General features: G+C 38.7%; 1 protein-coding gene across 1 annotated transcript in view; it reads right to left on the reverse strand.

Moving 5' to 3' along the window:
• Positions 1-5440: 5440 nt before the first annotated feature.
• DUSP3 (dual specificity phosphatase 3) overlaps positions 5441-25628 on the reverse strand; it is a 60037-nt gene continuing 39849 nt past the window's right edge. Inside the window, exons 2-3 of the mRNA XM_075177448.1 lie at positions 23764-23990; positions 5441-8627 (exon numbers count right to left, since the gene is read on the reverse strand). Of these exons, the coding sequence (XP_075033549.1) occupies positions 8422-8627; positions 23764-23990 (433 nt within the window). The 3' untranslated portion in view covers positions 5441-8421. The remainder of the gene's footprint in view (positions 8628-23763; positions 23991-25628) is intronic.

Here is a 25628-nt window from a genome sequence, read left to right on the forward strand (position 1 = left end):
TGGGAAGGGAAAACATGGATTGAAAAGAGTATGGATATTAGAAGAACTGAACAAGGTTTGTCTTTGTCTGTTCTTTGCAGGAAGCATTGTGATAGTCATCAGATGCCTTGTAAAATCACGTGAGTCAGGGCAGGGGTTTGGCAGTATTTCCACCCCTGCACTTGTGTCCAGTGGGAAGTAGGAAATACATACATCAGACTGGAGAGCACCAAGATAACCTGGAAACAACAAATCATCCATGGGGCTGGGGCTGGTGCTGGTCCTGGAACACTAGCTTTTAGCCACTCAACTAGTCCAGTGAGCACCTTTTGGACATTCATAGATACTTGACACAGATCTATAATAATTGTACAATTCAAAGAAAATGTAATTTGGATGGTTAAGTGGAATCTATAGCAGACACTCAGTAGAATGTCAATATTAATGAGTATTGCTCCATAGTACTCATTTAATAAATTTAGTCCGTATAGGCACTCTAATACTAATCCTGAATACTAAGGACTATCCCCCCTGCTGCTGTGTTTGTGCAGTTGTGATTTCCAATGCATATTTCAGAGTTATCAATGGCATATCTAAGGCTTTAATTATTATAAGATACTAGCTCATGTCAAGTTGAAGGGGCTATATAATGCTATCCATACTGAGAGTTGCTTTCCAGTTAGGCCCTCCCCCAAATTTTGATATGGGGCTCAGTAATGCTGTGTTCCGCCTCTAAACAGAAGAGTCCCCTAAAAGTCTGTATCATCTAAATCAGGACAGTTGGGAGACAGGATAGAAAAACGGATTTTTTCCCCAAAACGCAGAGTAGTTGGCTCCTCTTACTGTAATTCAGGCCTGTGGTTTATTTTGTGTTATATACAGTGATTCAAAACACTTGGCTTTAGGTACAGATACCTATCTATTATATTAATAATTTATACACTGTTTACTATGAACAAATTATACAATAAAAAGCAAAATGTTAACCGAGTATGTTTTCCGCAGTGAGAATGCCAGATTGCAAGATTAATTTAATGATTAAATCAGGATTTTTGGTAATGCCCTTCCTTACTTCCCTGTACGAGTCTTGCCGTATCCCATCATAATTTCATGGGGGTACCAGTCAATTGTGTGTATATCCCATGGGAAATGAATTGAACCTTAGCTCTTTTTAGAATGTTGGTGTTTATTTTCTTGTATAATGTCACATTTGCACTTCTCCATAGAAGAACATATTGTAGCATTCAAAATGTATATGCAAATGTTTATACTGTATATTTTTTACACATGTGGAATGTATTCATATAAGTTGATTCTGTTATGTATCTATATCCTATGCTTCCACATGCTGTCCATCAGTTGCAGAATTGTGTGACTATTCATCTTCTCTCTTAAAAATCTTCTGCATTATTCCCATCAAAATAGATTTTCCTGGATTGTTAATAGATTTTCTTTTTCCCTGGGAGGGAGTAGTGGTCACAGTTTGCTGAATTTCATTACTACTAACATGCGTTTTTTGTGAACTCGGTGATGTATATTTTCATTTCTTGCTGGCAACTTTATCTCAAAAATACACTATAACAAAATCTCATGAGATCACTGCAAAAAGACATATTTATTTAGTTTTCATTGATACACAATAACCAGATGGACACCGAGAGGTGCAGCTTGTAAGGCCACCGCCGTAAAATGAAGTAGAAATTAAGATTAATGCACTGGCGCAGGTTGAGTTTGTTTCTCAAAGCGCCACATTTAGAGCACAGATCCCAGGCAACTGGTAAAGGGTAAGTACTTCAATACATCCATGATGCATTACAAACAAAATGCATTATCTAAATGGGGACTAGTTAATCCAGACATTGATTCTTGGTGGCTGGCCCCTCCGCCACGATTTTCCATCTTATAAGAGCTTACCTGTCCTTCCCTCTCTCATCTCTCCACCACCCATTCCCTCACTATCTACCACCTACCCCATTCAGGTACTGACTTTTATTTTAGTCTGTAAAATGTGTTAATTCAAATACTAGCAAATAGAAATGTCTAATTGGTGACTGTCCAGTATTTGTGCATGACTAGTAAAAAATATATTTCAATTAAGGTGGTTTTCTGACAGATGAATCAATGTGCATTTAACAGCTGATATAGTGATTCCATCTGTTTATAAAACATAACGCACTAATTAGAGCATGCATGCATTGGGGAATTTCAGATCTTCCCACTCGGTGACCTACTGCTAAACAGTCTGTGCGAATGTATTTAACAAATATATACCTTCTATATGTATTACTTTAGAAACTTAAGGCTTTGTGTTGTTCCATTCAATAGCAAGAGGAGAGCAACAAAGGGTGATTGTCCATGTGCACACTCTCTTGCAGCTAGATAATGAGCAGTTTCACAAAATTCCACGTTAAAGGCATGAGACCAGTGCCAATGATGTATTTGACATTATATGCAATTTAATTTATGTTTTTCCTATTATTTCATGTGCAATTAATTTTGCCTGTACAAATATTGGAAGGGGGTTGTTAGGTTTAGGGGCCTGAACATATAGGACATGCAATGACTAATTTATTGCATACACATTCAGTGGCGCATGCAGGGGGGGTTTCTGGGTCTCCAGAACCCCCCCCCACCTCAGCTAAAAAGTGCCCTACATATCGACACTGTAGTATACAGCAGCCGCGGCGCTGTCTAAGAAGCGTCCGCGGCGGTGCTGTATTGTATACAGCACCGCCGCAGACGCTTCTTTGACAGCGCCGCGGCTGCTGTATACTACAGTGCAGCCAAAACGGAGCTGCGGCAGGTTTCTAGGATTTTTTTTTTTTCGGGGCGGAGGAACCCCCCCCCCCCCCCCCCCGAAAAATCCTACGTGCGCCCCTGTCATTTACAATGTCTAGAGCAGCATGATGATCTGAATATGGCTTGAGCTAACATAGTACGAGACTGCCATTAAACTGGATCTAAAATTGAAATATTTTTGAAGGCGGTAAAACATATTATATTGTTCTACCTGTCCCTGAATGTAAGAAAAGCTCAATCTGCTCAAATCTTATGCAGAAGCTGTTCAGCAGATACTTTCACATTTTTGTAAACATCCATCCGACTATTTGAGGGACTGAGTTGGATCAATAATGAAACCTGAATTGCCCTTTCTGCAAGTCTGTGATAGGGGCCTGTGAGAGGGGCCTGAAGGAAGGTGTTGTGTCAGATGCAGTGCATGGCAAAGTCAAAGGTGGAGAGGACGGGGGAATAGGGGAGACATTTGAAGGCAGAAAGACTATGTGGATTTCTGTAAAATTGGGCACGCTTGCACAAAAGCAGGCATATGACATGACAAAAGATGCTTTGCATGGCTATTAATCAGACATACCGTAGATAGATTCAAGAAAGAATTACACCCTTCTTACACAATATATGGGGCTACCTTCATTAGGAGACACATAACTGTATGCTGATGCTTGGAACTGATCTGTTGACAATATGGTGTCAAGAAGACTTTTTGCCTTCCCCTATTTGGGATTTTTTTGAAGATGAAGGGTTTAGAGCTGGAAACCAGTGCTGTACTTACAATTACCGACAGCCTGGATAACACTATATCTGGTATCATCAACTGCCCAGATCTAGGAACTAGTACTGTGCCTGTAATTGCCAGGAACTGGTGCTCTACCTGTGGTTATCATCTGCCCAGAGCCAGGAATTAGTACAGTACCTGTATCCACCAACTCCCTGAAGCCAAGAATTACCACACTGGTGTATCCTTGAAGCATCCCCAATAACAATTGCTATTCTGCTACCATACATATCATGTCTTAGATTATAAAGCTTATTTTGGCATGGCCTTCTTTAACTTAAATTTCATGTCAGTGCTGTACATGGAGGGGGTTGTGATACAAACAACTGAATAAAATGTTGGAGCTTTATAAAGAAAAAATAATAGTAATCTGGATGGTCATTTAGAGCAGGGGAGAGAATTAAAATTAATTTACAGATTTAAGTACGTAGAGGGATCCACGTCCTAGCTCAACTGTAAATCGCAGAGAGAGAATAAGGTTGCCTAAAATTTGTGTGCTACTTGCAAAAGCAGGCAGCATTTTCCCTGTACTAAAAAATAGCATTTGCAAACCTTGCATCACAATATGGTTTGTCCAGGTGCAAATTTGCACCCATTAACTGGATATGCTTCTAACTCTAAATGAGGCTCTAAATCAGTGGTCAGGGAACAGGGGTAAAAACACTCCAAAAACATACTGGTAGGTTAATTGGTTGCTATCAAAATTGACCCTAGTCTCTCTCTCTCTCTCTCTGTCTGTGTGCGTATATTAGGGAATTTAGACTGTAAGCTCCAATGAGGCAGGGACTGATGTGAATGAGTTCTCTGTACAGCGCTGTAATGTAATGTTAGAACATGTATGTTCTAACATTACATGTAAAAGCACTCAACCGAAAGCAAAACTCCAAAGTTAGACATACAGTTTAACCACTTAATGTCTAACCAATGTATACCCACATTGCTGTGTCACCCTTCCAAGACCCCCACTCTGTTTGGAGATTCTCTGCATGCTCAGAAGAGCAGAATGGGGGCCAGGAATTGGGTAAACGACAGGAGAATTATGCAACTAGGCAGCGAAATGTAGGCAGTGAAGCAATAACAATTAACTGTCTATTCTCAGAGGTATGAGGGCACAGAAAAATGCTGGTGAGGACTTCTACTAGGATGGATTATACACAGTAACAGTGACTATCCTATAATGCCTAGTAAACAATATAATGTTATTCTTCAATTACTAGCAAAGTATTTTAAGCAAGAGACAGCAGATTCTGTATGTAATTTAATTCTATAGCACAGAGCAGAAAAGGAGCAGGCACTATGCACTAATGGACTCTGAAGAGAATGTATGGAGTGGAGTTAGTAATAAATGTTTGCATTAGTATATGGAGACCCAATACTTTTTTTATGGAGAAGAGCGGCATCATATGTAATATTAAGATATTGCATGTTAACACAAAAGTTGGAACAGAAGTGAGGGAGGATTTCAGTGCAGGCAGGAGGGAGGGGGCAGCGTAAAACGCTACATGGTAATGAAAAATATTACTTTGAGTGTGTATTCTAGCTCCACTCCAATCCGTCCTCCATCCACGCAAAGCGTCCATTCAAAGGCAATTATGGAGGGAAGAATGGAAGTGTGCCGATCTTTTATGCATATTGGCCTTGGCCGGTACTACTGAGAAAGGCATTCATCATATGGTATCGGAAAGAACTATATATCCCTTCCACACTTGATAAGACCAGCATCATGCACCTAAACCAGGTAATAATAGCCACTGTGCCAATCTACTTGACTGTTTATGTCATCCGCTGAGCCCTTGCATTTGATAATTCATGCTATGCTAGCCCCATGTTGTTAAGATTTCCAAACATAAACCATCTAAAATGAAAATAAACTCCACCATTACATTAAACTCAGGTTTTGCAGTAGTTATTTAATCACATAAAACATTTAAGTTTACATACACAGGCAAATGTGAGTAATTTCAATTTGCATATAAACTGTTATGTTCACCTTTTACCTATATATGTTTATATTCTGTAGGCACCCGTATTGTAAATTAAAAGAGACACAATTTAAAAAACACAATCAAAAACAATTATACTTGTATAGAGATCAAGATTGACATAAATCTTACTATAAAAATGAATGAGTTTCTTTAAAAATTATTGAGTCTATGTTTCAAAACAATATGGAGGGGAAATCTATCAAATGTGTCCATGTTTATTGTTTAATAATTGTACAGGGTGAATAGTTGAAAATAAGCTTGTATTGTGCAAAGGTTGTAGTGAGGTATTATGGAGCAATTGACAAGCACTTTTGAACAATGATGTGCAGTCTCCCATAGCAACCACCCAGATGTGAGATCTTAGCAGTCAAGTGCAATCAGTCTAATCAAAGAGAATGTCTGATTTATCACTATGAGTAACAGTACATATTGCTCTACTTTTATTAATTCAGCCCATAAGTGAGAACAGCATGGTAGTACAATGGATAGTGTTGTTGCTTCACAGCACTGGGGTCATGGGTTCAATTCCAACCAGGGCCTTAACTGTATGGAGTTTGCATGTTCTCCCTTGGTTTGCACGAGTTTCCTACCACAGTCCAAAAACATTCTGGCTAGTTAATTGCCTTCTGACAAAATGGAGCCGTGTGTGTTAGGAAACTCATATTTTAAGCTCCAATGGAGCAGGGAATGATGTGAACTACTACATATTCAGCGTACAGCGCTGCATAATATGATTGGCGCTATATATACAATAAGAAGAATACTTGTTCTTTATGGAGTGTGTAAGTTCCACACTCACATTTTATGGGAAATAAAGTAAATAAATCTTCATTTTTCTAAGGTAATACTTACAATTGCCTTTAACCAAAATGGAAAACTACAAACAAAACTACAATTTTATAATGTCTCGCCTACTGAGGAACACCAACTCTTTCAGTTGATTTAAACAAAAATAAACTTAAATGTATGTAGTTTAAAGTGCTGTCGCTCATTCATTTTTTTGCAATAAATACTGGTTTTCCAGTATGGAAAAGCAACATAGACTATAGCGTACTAATAAGTAAAAACGAAAGTTTCATGTATAGAAATCAAACTACCAATGTTCTTGGGATCTCTTATTCCAAATCACTAGTCTTTGGATGGCAATTTGACACCTGCCAAACAAACAGGTGTATTCCAAGGAAGGCCGCCATATGCATATTTTTATTTATTTATTGTAAGATGTAATATTTATGTGTTTATTTACCTATGTTCATATTCACTTTATTATCACATTTTTCTAAAACACCTGAGCCTTATTACTTCTTTCTTATTACATTAGTACATTACTAACTGTGTTGATACATAGACCCCAAAATGTCAAAATAATATTTAAGAATAAAACAGAAAAAGTTTACGTTGATAGTTAAATAACATAGAGCAATAGCAGTATTAAAGGCAATGACTCATGCTGATGAAAGGAAACCAATTAGAAGTAGGTTGGAGATGGTGGGGGAGGAGCTTAGTTACAGGGGATATTTTGTACATATTTTCTTCTCTAACAAGTAATACAATTTACAAAATAAGCCAACTCAAATTATTGTTCATTTAGGCTCTAAAAATTGTACAGCCAAATATATTTGGCAACTCAACTATGACAGGACAACATTAACCCACAGAGAGAAACCTTCCTACGTAGCATTGTTTGTTGCTTTTCTTGAATGTGTCCCCATCATCTAGCGAAGGCATCCATTCTGCGGCTTGAATCAATATTTGTGAAAATGCAGCCTGTTAAGTAGCAGCTAGTGACATCACAAGTTGCCTCACATCTCTCTGATGACACTGGTTCCCAATTAATCTCTTCACTGCTAAGTCCTCAGCAGTGCATGGCGTTCAGGAGTCAAAAAAATACAGGTCAACCAGCAGCAGACTGGTGAGTATTTCTTCTGGGCACTGATGGGTGAAAGGGCGGAATAAAGCTCCAAGCTTTCCCGTCCTGGTCCCTACAGGCATGGGGGAACCCTACCCTTACCATATATTATCTGTTGCTCACATGTGAGCGGCAGACAATATACCCATTACACTACATAAAATAAAAGAGCCAATGATTACAAATGTGCATGTAAACATAACAATAAAGAAATTTGGCACTGTTATGTTTCAGAAGACCATCAGCTATATTTTATTTGGTTGATGTATGAAAGACCAGTTTTATTTCCACCTATTAAGTCACCTTCTAGAAACTAGTGTGCATTTCAGTCTATTTAATGCGGTAGGATTCCTAGTTTTCCTTGTTGTCTTACCTTTCTCTCATTTACACATTTTATGCATTGTCTGCAAGATAATGCAAACGAGCAAAATAAATCAAAAGTTGCCTTATTATAAAGTGCTGATTTTATTAGGAAACTGTTTTAGAAAAACGTGTGTACAATGCTGAACTTGCTGTTTTGGAAAAGCAGACGTATACCTATAAGCATGTTGTTTCTTGGTGGAATTTAGCAAAAAAAAAAAAAAAATTACTACAAATGTTTACAGATCACTTGTAACTTTAATAAAAAAAAAAATACAATTACTGTCCACTTCTGATTTTTGTTTTCCTGTGTCAGGTGTTATAATGAAACAAATGGTATTTTTGGAAAATGCAAAGTTCGGTATGATTTGATACTGCACAGAAAAACGACTAATATTGATGTTGGAATGTGAGCAGTCAAAAAAAGTACCAAAATAGACTCAGGGAAGGGGTAAGAAAAAGCCTCAGCAATGAAGAGGTTAATAGGCTGCATTTTCATAAATACTAGTTCAGCCCACAAAAAGGATACCTCCACTGTGTGTAGGTGACAGGGTCCACTATAACATCCCTGCTGTAGGAACACATTGTACTTATAGCACAAATGTTCTAGGCTGTAATCAACACTTGAGTTTGCCCTCTGACACTAGTTTCTCATTGAGCTGACAAAGCTGCTTCAGAAAACCATCATTGGGACCAATCTCCCTCTTCTGCCTCACTGTAGAAACAGCGGTTTTTACGTCCATCTTGTGACGCAGCATGAGGTAAGCTATGACCAACGTGGGTGAACGGCTGTAACCCTCGCGACAGTGGACGAACACACGACCTGAATAGGGAAGAAGAGGAGACAACTCATATGAGAAAGCACTGAATTAGGTTGAACACTATGGATTCATTAACGTGGAATAAAACGCCACAAAAAGGAAAACACTTCATAAATATGCATTTCAAAGTGATAAATGGGAAATTTATGATGACACTTCTTTTGTCTGAGTTTTTGCAGAATGTGTAAAATAAACAGGTAGAATTTTAAAGCAAACCCTGCTGTTGTTTAGAGACATATGATCCAACTTGGTGTCTTGGGATGTGGAAAGTATTGTATTTAGCACTGAAATATTGCCCTGTCCTGTGAGCAACTTGATTTTCTGTGGAAACTAAGCTGATATTCAAAGAAATGCAAGAGCATCCTCTAATAAATTGGGACAGTCATCATCATCATCATCTATTTATATAGCACCACTAATTCCGCAGTGCAGTACAGAGAACTCACTCACATCAGTCCCTGCCCTATTGAAGCTTACAGTCTAAATTCCGCAACATGGCCCTAGAAGGTGAGGGGCATGTTGGGGCATTTTGGGATGAGTGATGTGGGTGTGCTGATGTAGATTTCAGGCTGTTTTTTTATTCTTTAAATTAACCCTTGAAGTATATAAAATTGCTCATCACTGACATAAATTATCTGTATGGGCTGGTGGTCATGATCACTGATGTCTGGGTTAATGTACTGATTATAAGTGACAGACTATTTTTTGACCCATATCAGGAGATTGCTGCAGAGAATCATTTATACATAATTATGAACTATATTGGGAGGATTCAATTGACCGCAATACTGTAAAAAAAAACCGCAGCCTGTGCCCTATTACCGACGTTACGATAATAGTGCGCGTAATTACCGTTAATACGGTAATTTTAACGCCGACTTAAAATTACCGTATTAACGGTATTAGCTTTAACACCGCGTTAATTTCGGCTGAATTGAATTCCCCCCTATGAGTTTCATGCAATTATAAGAAGGTATATAATTGTGTATAGATCTTAGCATTCTTTATTGACAACTTAACAAGCTGGCATGGTAGTATAAGGATCACCAAAACCTTTTGAAAGTTATGTTGTATTACTAAATGTGCTTTAAATAAAGTTGAATGAAGAGAGGCTCCTTTGAAAAGTTCACCTCCATTACATCCATACATCCTTGAGAAAGTCCTTAGAGAGATGAAACGCGTTGTAGGAGATACTGTACACTAACAAACAGAACTGGAGTTGATGTATGCAAGCCACCATAGTACTGTGTTCTATATCTATGGTCCAGCAACACCAGTAAGACTGCTGGGTAACAGTACAGTGTCCACGGAATGACGGGGCTAAGCAAACACTGAAGGCAAAACGGTGGCTTGGGGTCATGAGTTTGATTCCCAACCATAGCCTTATCTGTGTGGAGTTTGTATGCTCTCCCTGTGCTTGCGTGGGTTTCCTCCAGGTGCTCCGGTTTCCTTCCACAATCCAAAAACATATTAGTAGGTTATTTGGCTGCTATCAAAGTGACCCTAGACTTTCACTCTGTATGTATGTTGGGGAATTTAGACCGTTAGCTCCAGCGGGGCAGGGACTGATGTGAGTTCTCTGTACAGCGCTGCAGAATTAGTGCCGCTATATACATAAATAAATGATAATGATGATGAGGAGGAGGAAGATGAAGGCACAACTCAGAAGCAACCAGGGGACGGAGTAGTAAGAAATTATATATATGGTAAGTTGCCCATTCCCTAGCTATGTTAGACAAAGAAACATGGGTTATTATTTTAGGGAAGCACTTTCATAATGCACTAAGGCAATTCCAATAAGCAGAGGACATAGATAATGCAAGTATTTTATTATTTTTTTTAATAAATATATATATATATATATATATATATATATATATATATATATATATATATATATATGACGCAAACACATTTCTATGACTTGTTTTCCATCCCCAAACTGAGCTTAATAATATTTTGCATTATACATTAAATATTCCTTACTATTTTTAATACACATTTAGCTATAAGCTACCTATCACATACAAAAATGACAAAGCCACCTAAAAAATAAATAATACATAAAAACTGTAAGCTTATTTTCATTATTATCCATGCTGTATAAAAAAGCTCATTATATAGTATCAAAATAACAGGTACACAACTAAATATAATTCTAAGCAAATAAACTACTATTGAAGAGGTTAATAAAATAATGATAGGAAATCACCACTGAAATCAAAGTGCACCTTTAGCTACTAAGGAACCGATGTAATGGATGAATCTTCTGCTGTTTCTGTAATATAGCCATGGTTTTCATTCGTACCACTGCTTGTTCCAAGAGAGTTTGTCGATCTAGATTGTGTTCCTACAGTGTACATTCTGACTTATTTAGTGATGTTACCATTAATACAGACAAAAGAATTGCTTCACTGATCACGCAAATATATAGAAATTCCAGTAAAAAAATATCATACAGTGTTTCTCATGAGCCAACACCTGCATTGTAATAAACCGAACTGGCAATGCAAGTTATAACTAATATCAGAAAATGAATCCACAATCCAGAGCCAGATCACAAAAACAGTGAAGGAAACAAAGACGTTATGTGCCCGCCAATTGCTACAGCGGCAATAAACAGAGATAAATTGAATTGTCAAGCCTGGAATGTAATTATTGCTGATGTTCACACTTTGCAGGAAAGAAAATACCAGTACAGAAAAAACCCATCTGAGGCATCAGTATTTCGACAATGAAGATGACTGCGTGTGGTCGTTTGTCCGTCTGAATTGTTGTGCGTTTCATATAATGTCATTCTGTTAATGTTTATTTAATGTGACGATTACTTTCCGTTCAGGAGACCCAGAACAACTTTCAAAATGACATTTGTGCGAGCACATAACTGATGATACAACTACTTGCTGCCATGGAGAAAACAATGGTGATGGAGACGACATTAATTATGCTACTTGGTAACTCACTTGCCGGGATAATTTAGCTGATATTGTAAACTAATTTAAAACTTGATTTGCTGCAAATAATTCTGACAAGAAGTCATAAAACACATGTTGTTGTGTGCAAGCAGCAGAGTGCAGCATTAAACTCTATACATGCACCCCCAGATATGGCTTCAGCACAGGGCTGGGTCTCCCTAGAGGATACCGAACAATTTCTTTGCTGACCCTACTCCCCAGGGAATTCAGCCCAGCCCCGTGCTGAACAGCCTGTGGTTGGTTTGTCATTATGGTAACCTGCCCCGTGTCCTCCTGCTATAGTGCCAAAAAGCCTGAGGGAAGGGGGCCCCAGGCCCACCCCCCAAATTTGCAAAAACCACCAATAGGGTTAATAGAATTAGGAGGGGGAACCTCACATTTTTTGTTGTTGTTTTTAAAAAAAATCTATTTTTAACACTTTATAGAGCTGGCGGATCAGCCTTCTGTAAGACAACCGCAACATATCTAGCCACCATCAAGGCAACCTAAAGATGGAGGAGGCAGCCTTTTTATGAGAATGCAGCCTATGAACTCACAATGAACTAACGACATCACTGAAACAATAAATTGATCGGCTAAATATAGGTTCAGCCCTTGGAATATCGATTCAGTCCATTGTGTGTACCATTGTATCAGTCTTTGGTTAGACTGCATGCTTTATAAGTTGGTACAGTTTTGGGCACCTATATACAATAAAGACAGGAGGAGAATTCAAAAGGGTTCAGAGTCAGGTTATCTTATTAATTAAAGCAGTGGTTCCCAAACTTTTGCAGTTTGCGGCACCCTTAGAGTCTCCATAATTTTTTTCCAGGCAGCCCTCCAAAATAATTACTGAGCAGTCCCAAGTAGCTGGGTTAAAAAAACGTAATAAGTATTTAGGTCAGGACAGAGATACTTATTTATTTGTATGCAAAAATACACATAAATCCATGGAAAAATAATATTTTTATATATTTTTTTCAATTTTATCTCTGTCAAAGAATAATTTACAGCTAACTCACTCTGTGTCCCTGCATCATCTCCACACTCTGCACCCCCTCTGCATCCACACACTCTGAGCCCCCTCTGCATTCACACACTCTGAGCCCCCTCTGCATTCACACACTCTGCACCCCCTCTGCATCCACACACTCTGAGCCCCCTCTGCATCCACACACTCTGAGCCCCCTCTGCATCCACACACTCTGAGCCCCCTCTGCATCCACACACTCTGAGCCCCCTCTGCATCCACACACTCTGTGCCCCCTCTGCATCCACACACTCTGAGCCCCCTCTGCATTCACACACTCTGAGCCCCCTCTGCATCCACACACTCTGCACCCCCTCTGCATCCACACACTCTGTGCCCCCTCTGCATCCACACACTCTGCACCCCCTCTGCATCCACACACTCTGTGCCCCCTCTGCATCCACACACTCTGAGCCCCCTCTGCATTCACACACTCTGAGCCCCCTCTGCATCCACACACTCTGAGCCCCCTCTGCATCCACACACCCTGTGCCCCCTGCATCCACACACCCTGTGCCCTCTCCGCCCCCTCACTCTGCCCCCTCTGCATCCTCGCTTTGCCCTCTCTGCATCCCGCCATGGCCAGGAAGAGAGAAGAAAAACAAAAAAACAAACAAACTTACCAATCCGGCGGCACCCGGGACCCAGCATCTCTCCTGCCACTTGTCACTGTCGGCGTGATGACGTCCAGTGAGAAGGGAGGAGGATGCTGGGTCCCGGGCGCTGCCGGATGGGTAAGTTTTTTTTTGTTTGTTTTTTTTCCTCTTCCTGTCCACGGCACCCCTGGGAGCCACGGCGCACAGTTTTGGAACCTAGGAATTAAAGGGATGAAGGGTTTAAATTATAATGAGATAATTGACAAGCTGGTGTTCTTAACATTTGAAAAGGCTGATCTAATTAATGTCTACAAATATATTCAAGGCCATTACAAAACAATTTTACACCCAGGACTGTACATGTGACAAGGTGGCATTCATTGAGACTGAAGGAACAATATTTTCACAACCAACACAAAGAGAGATTTTTCACCAGGAGGGTACTTAGACTGTGGTACTCACTATCACAAGAGGTAGTAATGGAAAAATTGAATGGCTAGATTTGAAAATAAGTTATATGCTTTCCTTACAAAGAATGGTATCTAGTTACATCAAGCATAATGAACAATGAGGTGATTGGTTCAAAGATGAATCTCTTGCCATGTATGTGAGGTGAAATTGGCATATGCTTAAAGCTAAAAGGTTGAACTGAAGAGACCTTTATCAAACATAACAGCACAGTCTTACAGCTGTGTGTCACAAACGCCCAGCCTGTCTCAGATACAGCAATCTGAACAGCTGGCCGTGACTGGCGTCACCTTAGTCACTTAGCAATGAGTACATCTTTTCTGCCACCACAAAGGATTTATTATGGTGTCCTTATGTTCACCAAAACCACTTTTTAATGTTTCACACTTAAATCACATATACATGTAGCATGAGCCTCCCTGGGCTTCACAGAGAAAACACTAGATTCAATTTATTTAATCTGAAAAATGTTTCCAAGGCTTAGTTACAAAAACATTTAATAACAATACACACAATAAGTTGCACACTTACTAGTTGAGACTTGGCGTGTGTGAGGGAAACACAATTGAAAGATATGGGACATTTCAGTCTTGATAGACCACCTCATGAAAATGCACAATGTAATGTCTAAAGCAGAAGATTTTAAACTCTTCTTACAGGCTCTTCACCCCCACCTTAGGAATTACATTTTCAATTAAATCAGATTGATTCCCAAAATGACACTGAGGTTTCCGAAGTAAATTATCTATCACTAAGATATATGCTTGGGCACCTCAGAGAATCTCTCACCTCTGCTCTGCTTGAGTGGCTAGATGATTTACAACTTTGGGGCTTCAAACTCCTCCGAGATACTTATCTATCCCGGGCCTGGCTAGTTTCAAAAGATTATTGACACTTGCATAGGTTCAGACTCTCATGTCATCTAGCAAAGCACACGTTGAGATTACATTACAATGTAACTTACAATATACATTGTCATGCCTGATTATTAAGGGAAAATAACAATAATACATAATCGTCACACTGTGCCTCATTCTAAAGCTGATAATACACAAAATTCATAATATTACAGTAAAACATTACTGCAAGCGGTCCATTGAACACTTGAGTTTCTTTTATAAGGCACCCAATATTTCGCTGCAGTGATAACATTGTTGAATATTAAAGCATTTAAAATATACTGCTCACAATGAAATGGAGCCTGACTACTTAGGACATCTGTTTCAAAGTAAAAACGTTAGGTTATAATGGGATTCTAACAAGAGTCAAAAAAAGAGAGAGAAAATGTGTAACATGCAAATGCTCAATTGCCTAAATACTACAAAAGTATGCTTGTTCTGCAAATGATCCAGGACCTGCTGCAATCGCCTCTATGCCAACACAACATAATGAGGCAATTTCTGTTCTTTCTCATTTCCATTTATACATTTTTTACCCTGGGAAGGCTACTGTTGTAATGGTTATAATTCTGGCAGTTCAATTACGTTTTTATTGCTGTTATACTATGACAAGTCAAAAATGCATTCCCACACCAAAATCATATAAAAAAAATAAAAATCTCAATGTTAATATTAAATATAATATGTCATTATAACACTTCAGCACCTCTTTTATTGGATTACATTATTAGAATTATGGTCATGACCCTTTGCTACCAGGGAAGTGCTGGCAAATTGGCAAAACTCAACAGCCTATTGGGAACATTTTAAAGGAAAAAAAATGCAAGTGGCCCAGTGAAACAGCCCAAGGTAGCCCACTATGGAACCGGCCTGGGGGTCAGATTCCCTCCAGCCCAGACAAACCCTACTTGCTACCCCATCAAGTGGTGAAAACACCAGGGGAGCAGGCAAGTATCCTGATTATGTAACATGTAAAGAGTAGTCCAGCAAAGATCAAATCCCCGGCATGCATACAGGAGTAGAGGTGGCTGTGGTAAGTAATTCAGGAAAGGAAAAGAGGAAATAATATAGCATTTTGTTTTTAGTGTTCTTTAAAACTTCCCCCTTTCTGAGACAAAATATATTTTTTTAATATAGTTATTTTATAAATACTTGCATATCAAGAGCTGATACATTCTCGGCACACATCTTACACACCTTACAGCAACTATCTAACGGAGTGATGGCTCTTCGATATCTCTTCATTACTACAATGTCATATGCTGTGCTAATTTATCATTACAGCACTTCCTAATCATGTGCAGATGGCTAGGCAGATGGAGGAAACATGAGCCGTCATCCAGTCAAATAGTAGCCAAAGGAAGGGAGAGTCAATAGCTCTGCAATCAGCAAGTGGAAGTATTAAGCGTTTTCAATATTGAGGTGACCCTTAAAGTAACATGAAATAATAATGAATTATTTTTTTGAACCCAATAAAAGGTAACTGAAGGCCAAATAAGCAGATCCATTTTAGACACATTCTACATAATTAGGAAATCAAAACAAAGAATTAAGTTGCTCTTTGAACTTTGTACCTTTGCAGTAAAGCTGATGCATAGCAAACAAGGAACAAGTGTACAAGACTCTGAGTAGCCAGCATTGGGGAACAAACTAAAGTTTGTCTAAAGAACAAAAGCTCCAGCAGCAACTCAAAGTAAGGCGCTCTTATTTGCAAGGAGCTGTCTATCAATTCCCCCCCATGTTCTCTATACTTTGTGTTCTTTGTCAGCTGCTCTCGTTTCTTGTCTGCCCTTCTTGCCAAATGTCTACTCCCATTATCTTATGTCTGCTCTCAATAATCTCATCTCCTTGTTGCCAGCTCCAACTCATGTCTGTCCCTCTTGACTGCTCCAGTGTATTTCATGACTGTATTCCATAGTGAGACATTTGCATCCCAAATTAGAACTGATGTTATCTATCCGTACAGAATAAGAAGAGAATCGTGGAATTGCATCCAGCATACAAGGCAAGGGAAGTGGTACTGTGAAGTTAACCATACATACAGAAATACAAATTATGAGAATTACTTCAGTATACTGTACAGAACAAGATCTACATTACAGAATATTTTCAGGTCTCTAAATTTATAGCTCATCCATATTTATTATTGACTTTTAGTGGTGATCTTGATCATTGGACTTTTTTCACCGTTTGGGCTGGACTGAAGCTCTATGGTCATTTGCTCATTGCACATTTGCGTGGGACTTTTATAATCAATCAGTGTATTATTGCTTGTTGCTTATTTTATATTTTATCCTTGGTCCTTGCTATTGTTTTTACTATGTCATTTGTAATATTGTCCACTTTCGTGTCCATCTAATATATAAATGCTTAGTGGCGTCTGTCTGTCTGTGTGTGTATGGAAAAAAAACAACAAGTTGCAGCGCCACCAGCTGGGCAGAGTTATACACTGACCTACTAAATTCTTAGTGTGTGTGGGAAAAAAATTTCAAAAAGGGCTGAAATTTGGTAGGGCTCAAACTCATTTTCATGAGGTAATTTCACCTCATGAACACACATGTGTAGAGGCGTGCGTTAGTGTGTGTGTGTGTGTGTGTGTGTGTAAGAAACTATTTTCTCAGAAAGGGCTCATCCAACTGACCTGAAATTTGGTATACTGACATTATTTGACCAAAAAATTAGAATAGTCAAGTCAGTTAACTTCCATCATCCCCCCTTCCCCCCGTGGGAGGGGTAGTAAAGGCTAAATTTACGAGTTGAGGAGTCAAACTCATTTTCGTGAGGTCATTTTACCTCATGAACACACATTAAAAAGGCCGCTTGCGTCGGGAAGTAACGCTCTTCCCCTGAGGAGGCCTGGGCTAGGCCCAAATGCATGACAAGAACCTTTTTAAGACCTTGAGTAGCTTGATTTGACTAGAATGCATGAGTATCATGCACGGGTTAACTTGTTTTATATATATATATATATATATATATATATATATATGTTTGTCAAATTTATCACTATCCTGCCTATGAATAAATACCGTTTAGCCAACGCAATTCCCACTATTATTACAATATAGGTATATCACCACTCATTTCCTATATCATTCATTCCATGTATGACCCATTAAATGCAATTGAGTGCACAGTTTATCAATATATGAAAATATATAAGAACATGACTGTCCCTAGAAATCATAAACAATTGGAAACACTGTAAAAGAATGCTGATATGGTCCAGCTGCTTCTCTCCAGAGCTATGGTCTGTGTCGCACCCCCTTTCCTTAAGTCCTCCATCAGTTCATTTTCCTCTTTCTCATCCCTCACCTTCATATCTTTTCTCATCCAAGAACTCATTCCATCAATTCATCTCCAAAACATTAAATGTTTCCTCTTCACCTTCATCAATTAATCTTACTTCTCCCATGCCCAAATTTAAATCTCCCTTCTATAATATTCCCCCCTTCCTCATATCTCCCCCCATCATCATCTCTTTCTTCAGTAATGTGACCCCTCTCACTATTTACATCCTACCTTACATCACCTCCCATTGGCTCTAGCCCACCCATACTGAGAGCAGCTGGCACACCTTTACTTTGCCAGTTTCACACACAGTGTGGCACAACAACTGATTGAAATTTTTGGAATGTGTACATACATGGCTAGAAGGCAAGTGGGCAAGCCATGAATTGGAGCCCAGGTGACTGTGGTTTTTAGATAAGCCTGGAACCATCCCTGTCTGCATTCATATTTATTTAATGAGAAATTGCTTTTAGTGATGATTTTCTCATTTTAAACGTATGCTATAAGATATTTACCTGCTCATGATTCTGCTGGCATCTGCAGCTTTGTACTTACATAACCTCTGTTGTTTAACCGTGAGCAGATGGAAGCACAGGAAAATGTTTATGTTGCTCATCTATCCAAATGTTTTTTCTATGGGTATGTACTGCATTTAAAGTACATTATTATATTCATTCTTCATCTCCTGCTCGTCTGCGATGCCCCAGCTTATTAGCCAATCAGAGCATCAGAATTGTCAGAGCGGTATATAGTATTTCAGTGATCTTGTGGGAGGCAGTGACCTGTCCACTTGTGTGATTATTTATTTACAAGTACTTAGGCCGAAGAGTGCAGTTTTGTAAAACAGCAATTTTTCATGCGGTTTGATAAGCGGTTTGCAAAACATGCAATTTATCAAAGACAAGACTACACATCAAACCACATTATTACAAAAGATCTCACACACCAATGTCAGATTTGAGACATGAGAAACATACAAATGGTGCAATATATCAAACAGCAAGTCACCTGATATTTGAGATATGACTCTGGTTGACGAGAAGCAATTTGAGCAGGATGCAAATACAAAGGACAAAATGTGCTCACTACTGTGGGACTGTCAAAATCAGTGACAGGCAATGTGAAAGAGGTGGAGAGTTGCATGTGGGAACCTCCAGCCTTTAAAGATGCCGCACGGAGGTAGGAGGGAGAGCACAAAATGCTGATGACCGGTGGAATTGTTGGTGTCCCCAATTTCCTGTACAACAAATGCAGGATAGGGTGTATAACAGAGCAATGGTTGTTGCAGAGGTCTGCAGAGTTAGCGTCTTTACAGAACATTGTCCCTGGAATCTCTCTTTGACAATGATGTTTGGGCTGAAGCTCAAGACACTCCTCAGTCTCTATAAGCAGGTCAGGGCTGAAATGGAGCCTGTAATAAATTACTCCAATGCAATGCATGTCCTGAACAAATTATTATGTGCTGTGCATTTTGTGATCACGGGATTATTCCAATCTGTGTATATCAATATGAGTGGCAATACACAGGCAACACTTTCCAGGCACTTTACTAAAGTGTTAAGTGCACTAAGACTGTTGACAACATATATCCAATTGAAACCACGCCGTAAAACTTCATGTTTGCTTCAGACACAGTTTTACCATGCGGCTTGGATTGAAAAACAACGATTTGCTCAAAACCACAAACGCTTTAGGTCTTTTCAAACTTCCTTATATTGGATGTGATTGTGATTTCATGCAAACCACAAGATGATAAGTATTGCAGCTTGTGTAAACAAACCACATTGGATGTATCACGGCTTGAAATTTGAATAGTAAACTGCACTTTAGTAAATCTTAGCCCAATTGAACTGGAAAAGTAGTACAGAAAAGGAAAGAAAAATATTTTTAAAACATCTGTATTAATATTTAAAATCATTATTTATGAAATGTAGAAATAAACAGTTCCAGAATTAATGTCAGGAAATGCAAAGCAAACATATATTTGTGTTTCCTTAGAATCGAACATGATCTCGTTCAGACTTGGCTTTACCTGACTATAAGTCTCTTTTACTTATTTTTATCCCTCAAACATAAATATTGTCTGCATTGTTGTTAATCATACTTGTCACCTTTATGATGTTTGCCTCTGTGAGTTCTCAGAGGGGAGGAGAGGGGTATGGGCGGTGAGGGTTGGGCGGATCTCACACATTTTAGTCACGCCCTCTTTGACGTATTGACGCTTATGCGTCATTTTACAGTGGGTGGGGTTAAATGATGCCATTCCCTGAGAATTGCGTCATGCCGGCTCCCAAATGTGGGAGGATACCCTACTCTCCCGATAGACCAGGAGACCCACCCAGAATTCCGGAGTCTCCCAGATATTCCCGGGAGAGTTGGCAAGTATGTTGTTAATAATAAAACTAAAATAATCAAGCAAATAAAGCTTAATTTTCCCAGCAATTATCTTGTCATACAGATTTCACAGTGATATACAGTAATCCATTAAAATGACTGACATTGTAACAGCAGGGATAAGTTTTGTGTGACTCTCCAGTTTTTGCCCAACTAGAACTCCCAGCACGCCCTCATACACGAATTTATGAGAAAAATAAAAGTAATTTCTGTAGCTTGGCTTAAAATAGCTAAATATCATGGTTCAGTGGCGAAAGAGATAAAATAATGTTAATTTTATGGATGTCTCCCTTTACTGCCACAACACGTTCCAGACACGGTGTAAGTATTCAGGTTCAGGAAATGAAAAAATGGAACAAATGACAACAAATTCTGGCAATTTACAAATTTTTTTTCTCTTTTGACAGACACACAAAGGAAGAAGCTTGAATCTGTGTACTGTGAGGGCTCCTTCACACCTATGCGCAATTCCTTTTTTATCTTTTTATTTATAAAGTCCAGGCATATTATATTACACAGTGCTGTGCATTGAGAGGATCATGACACAAACAAATTAAATACAATGACATGAAACTGAAGGTAAAGAAGACACTGTGCAAATGAGCTTACAATTTAAGAGTTGTGGAGAACACGTTCCATAAAGTAATGGAAAAACAATTGTACTTGCTGTTGAGGAAAGTGTGTGTTGGTATTGTTAGGCACTGGTATTATCGCCAGCTGAGCTAGTCCCATAGTGGGCTACCATGGCCTGGGTCACTGGGCTAAATGCATGTTTTTTGCCTTTCAAATGTTCCTAATAGGCTGCTGAGCAGAGTCTTGCACCCTGGACTAATATTTGCCATCCAGTGCCTGGAGATAATGCCAAAGCTTAACAATACCCACACACACTTTCCTCACCAGCAACTACAATCGTTATTCCACTAGTAAAGTTATTTTATATTTTTACAATTTTTTTTTTTTTTACAATTTTTTTTTTTTTTCTTTACTTTTTTTAATGCAAATCTGGAACTGGAAGCCCAAGTCCAGACTTACAGTTCTAGTGCATATGGCTGCTATCCAGTATTGCCAGCACCGCTCAGCTGCCCCGGTGACCTTATATTAATAAATTGTACAATCAAAGATTTTCTATCAAATTCTTCAATATCGGAGAGTCTTGATAAATAGACCTCTTAATATGAATAGGGGAAGGATTTCTGAATTTTTAATTAGGCAGGCATCCCTTTTAGGTTACATTATTATAATAATTAATAAAAGGACTTGGTTGTTGGCGAGTGTGAATGTTTGAATAATGTATAATTAAAATAATAAAGCATTGTCATGTTTGTGTGCTTGTTTTATTTTCTTTTTCTTTTAGTTCTGTGTGAGTTTCTGATTTTTAGTTTAGGGTCTGCTTGTGCTTTAATGTGTCATGTGTCTGTATTTTAGCTCAGAGCGTCTATGTCTATATGTAGCTTGTGTGAGAGCATTGATTTGCCTCCTGTAACATGTCTCACTATTGGAAGAAAGTGGGTGTCTGATTGGTTATACTACCAAGCCAAATCCACTATATACCACTTCTCGTATTATTGACTGTGGTATATTTTTTAGTTCCATACCAACTTTAACCCTTGGTCTTCTGTATGTAACACTCTATAGGGGGAATTCAATTGGCGGCGTTGCTCTGAAAAGAAACGCGACCTGCACACTATTAACGTTCATATGGTAATTTTAACCTGAAATTATGCAGAGCCGCAAACAAAAATCAGCATTAAAAATGGCCGCACTAATGGTAAAAATGCGCAATATTACCAAAGTAATTGGTAATAGTGCGCAGGCCGCGTTACTTTCGATAGTAACACGGCCAATTAAATTTCCCATGTTAGCTTTCAGCAAAAAATTTCATATCCCCATTTGTTACATTTGACAAAAAAAAATCTTGCTTTCTTATTATTGTGTTAATGCTTTTTCAATAAGGCTTCCTCAAAGTAAGTGAGTTCAAAAATTGCCCACTGGCTTGAATACCATAATAGGTAATGCCTGTTTCGGTGAGCCAATGCTCAACAACAGAACAACAAACACATCCACTACCTGCAGAAGTGCTCCTGCACTGGAGAATATCTCACTCCAAGGCCAAAGTCCGTTACTATAAATTCTTATTTGTGTCCTACAACACTGTCTTTTCACTTGCCAGACAAACAAACATACTTCAATTCCTTAATATCCACCCAATATTCAAACCCCCAATGCCTATTTGCTACCATCACCCTCTCTCCCTCATAGTCCATGACTTTGGCATGAGATGAGAATGAGTTTATATTAGAAGTAGATGGCAGGCCACGCAGCCCCATCCACCTCTCTTGAATTCTCCAATTCACCCTCAGTTCAATCTGTCCTGTAACCGAGGACAAAGTCTCGGCACTCATCTCATTATCTCACCCCACAACCAAAACAGAGCTCTTTAACCTCCCTCCTACCAGAGTCACCGCCCGTCAACAACACCACCAATTTCATAAGTCTTCCAAGCTAACTGCTATGGTGCCACCCTCGACTCCATCCTCTGATTTACTTCTCACATCCAGTCTCTCTCACAGTCCGCCACCTTTGAAATATTGCTAGAATTTGCACTTTTCTTAACCAAAATACAACCCTGACTAGACTACTGCAATCTCCTCCTATCTGGCATTCCCCTTACCTACTGTCGCGGATTCAATCTAGACTAAACGCTGTGGCAAGACTGATCTTCCTCTACCGCTGCTCCCCATCCGTGGCATCATAATTATTCCGAAGCGATTACATTCATTGGCAATGCCCTCAAAACCAATACTCCTTCATCTTGAATCTCGTCTTCAAATACTCCGCTTGACACCCTTTCAAATCTGCCTCTGATTTTATCTCTGATAATATTCTCTCATTCCCACCTACAAGACTGCCCGGGCACTGCTGCTTACCTATGGAATGTCTTACTATGACTGAATAAGCTCTGCTCTAGCCTTTAAACGCTATCTAAAAATCCACATCTTTACAAGAGCCTCCCACCTATACTACTCATTGGTACAGTCTCACGTCCTAATCTCTACTGATCCACACATGCTCCCCTTTTCTCTGCTCTGCTCCCTCTACATTTTCTGTTTTATTTATGCTGTTTTCACTGCTGTCCAGTGCTGCAGAGCATTGTGTCACCTACAAAAATCAACATCTACAATAAAAATAATAATTGTAGTTATATAAATGTAGCATTAAATGTGGCAAAGCAGATTTCTTTTTTCTACATGTTAAATTTTGCATAAAGGTCTATCATTTACTGTTTTGATTCTCAATGCCTTTATGTTTACAGGTAATGTCACTCTTTGTCATGCTGTCAATCAATGTGATATTATCATTAATTAGCCAAATGACCATATTGTCAATATCAGGTAAGAGTTCTTTAAAATATACTGAGATTGTCCAACCAATAGCTCCAATTGTCAATGGTAAAATTCCCCTAAACATATCTTTAATGCTTATAACAGAACTCTAGAAGCACTCACCGTCTTTTTGCGATAATGCTTTATCGATAAAGTCAGAGGCTTCCTCAAAGTAAGAGCTGAGGTCAAAATTTGGTCTGTCGTTGGCTTTAATACCATGATAGGTAATGCCTGTGCCATTGTAAAAGGCAGTGTTTGTGTTCACGTGCATGAAAGAATTCCCTTCTGCAGCATTGAGAATGTGAGTAATTCCAAGGCGCTGCAACCTCATGATGTTCTGCGCAATGAACCTAAAAGACAAAATGATGTTATATATTGGAAACAACAAACACGTAATTACTATGCAGAGAGGCAAACATGCAAGTCAAACGTTACAGCAGGAAGGTTCCATATTACCAGCATCATTAGTTTGCTAATGTTGTGTTCTCGTTAACAATTTGCAGATTCAGAAAATTTACATATTTTTATATGTAGTAGAGAGTCTGCAGGTTTCTCTGTAAACTGCTGCTTTATATGATAGCACTATATAAAGTTAATAATCATAATGTCAATTTTGGAGCAAAAAACTGCTAGAAAAATGTGCCCCTTCCTCTCCATCATAACTGTCTTCGGTATCATATAATCTAGCTGTTGGTGTGATCAAACTCTAATCTTACGTGATTAGTCAAAGCCAATGTACTGAAAACTGGCAGGATGATAATGTCGCAGGATGTTTCTCAGCAGTAGAGATGCTGGGAATTTTTAACTGTTTTGAAATTCGACTGAATTTCGTTTGTCCAAAGGCCACACATTTCTGATACTATAGTCAATAGACCCCAAATTTGTTGTTAGAAATGTGTAACTTGCGTATGCAGTTCACAGTTAGCATTTGAGGTTTGCTGTTCGCATTAAAATGACTATTTCTAAGTATTTATTTTTTTAAATTATTTTGAAAGGACAAATGAGAAAAGGTTCATATTTTGTTGCAAATATATAAAACATTTTTGAATAAATAGTAATATCATACAAACAAAGAGGGAGATGGAATAGATGTTAGGTACATTTTTAGGTGGTAGTAGGTGCACTCAGCAGTCTATGCACGAATTTTAGCAAAGAGGGCAGCTCAGATGAGAGCTAGGTGTGGGCAGGACGTTGTCAGAAGAGCTCAGGAGACCAAGCGTGATTAAAGAGGTCCAGTCTCTCGTGGAGATGGCAAGTGATCTTTTCCATGCATACAACATGCCATATGCAGTTTTTAACTGCTTAAAGAGAAGGTGTATCCACCTGCATCCAGTGGGATGCAATCACTGATTTGACAGCTGCTAGCACATGTGAAAGAAACATTTTTAGTTTCAAACACAATTAAAATAAGATTTTTAAATACAAAATGATTAAGAATTTGTTATAATTCGAAAAGCGTACACTGTGTTTGAAGTTAGAGTTCTGCGGCTAATGTTCGCCATTTCATTTTCGCCATTAAATAGAGTAAAAATGTATCAGTTTAAGCTCAAACATATTCAAGCAGATTTGCACATTTGTGAACAGGCTCAAACATGGATCAACATATCCGGTTCCAATATATTTTGTTTAACATCTGGTCACTTACATAATATATTGGACGTTTAGTTCAATATTTATACCTTGTCATTATACATTTGACCATATATTGCATTATCATTAGCCTTATTGGCTTCCTATCATCATTTAATATTAGGACTAGACCTTGATTTATTAACCACTGACATTTTGATCATGTTCGTATGCATTTTTGGCAATTGAGCGCAATACATTGTGTATATGTATATGTGGTGATTTACAGGAAGGGATTCCTGAGTATTGCTGCTCTTACCAGATTTGGGGTTGAGCGCAGCCCTTTCCATTGTATTATCAAACATGGATGAACCTGTTTGATTTACAGCTTTAATCTTAATTTAAGTACAAAATAATGG

This window comes from Mixophyes fleayi, chromosome 6 (genome assembly GCF_038048845.1).
Source record: "Mixophyes fleayi isolate aMixFle1 chromosome 6, aMixFle1.hap1, whole genome shotgun sequence".
NCBI classification, from domain to species: domain Eukaryota; kingdom Metazoa; phylum Chordata; class Amphibia; order Anura; family Limnodynastidae; genus Mixophyes; species Mixophyes fleayi.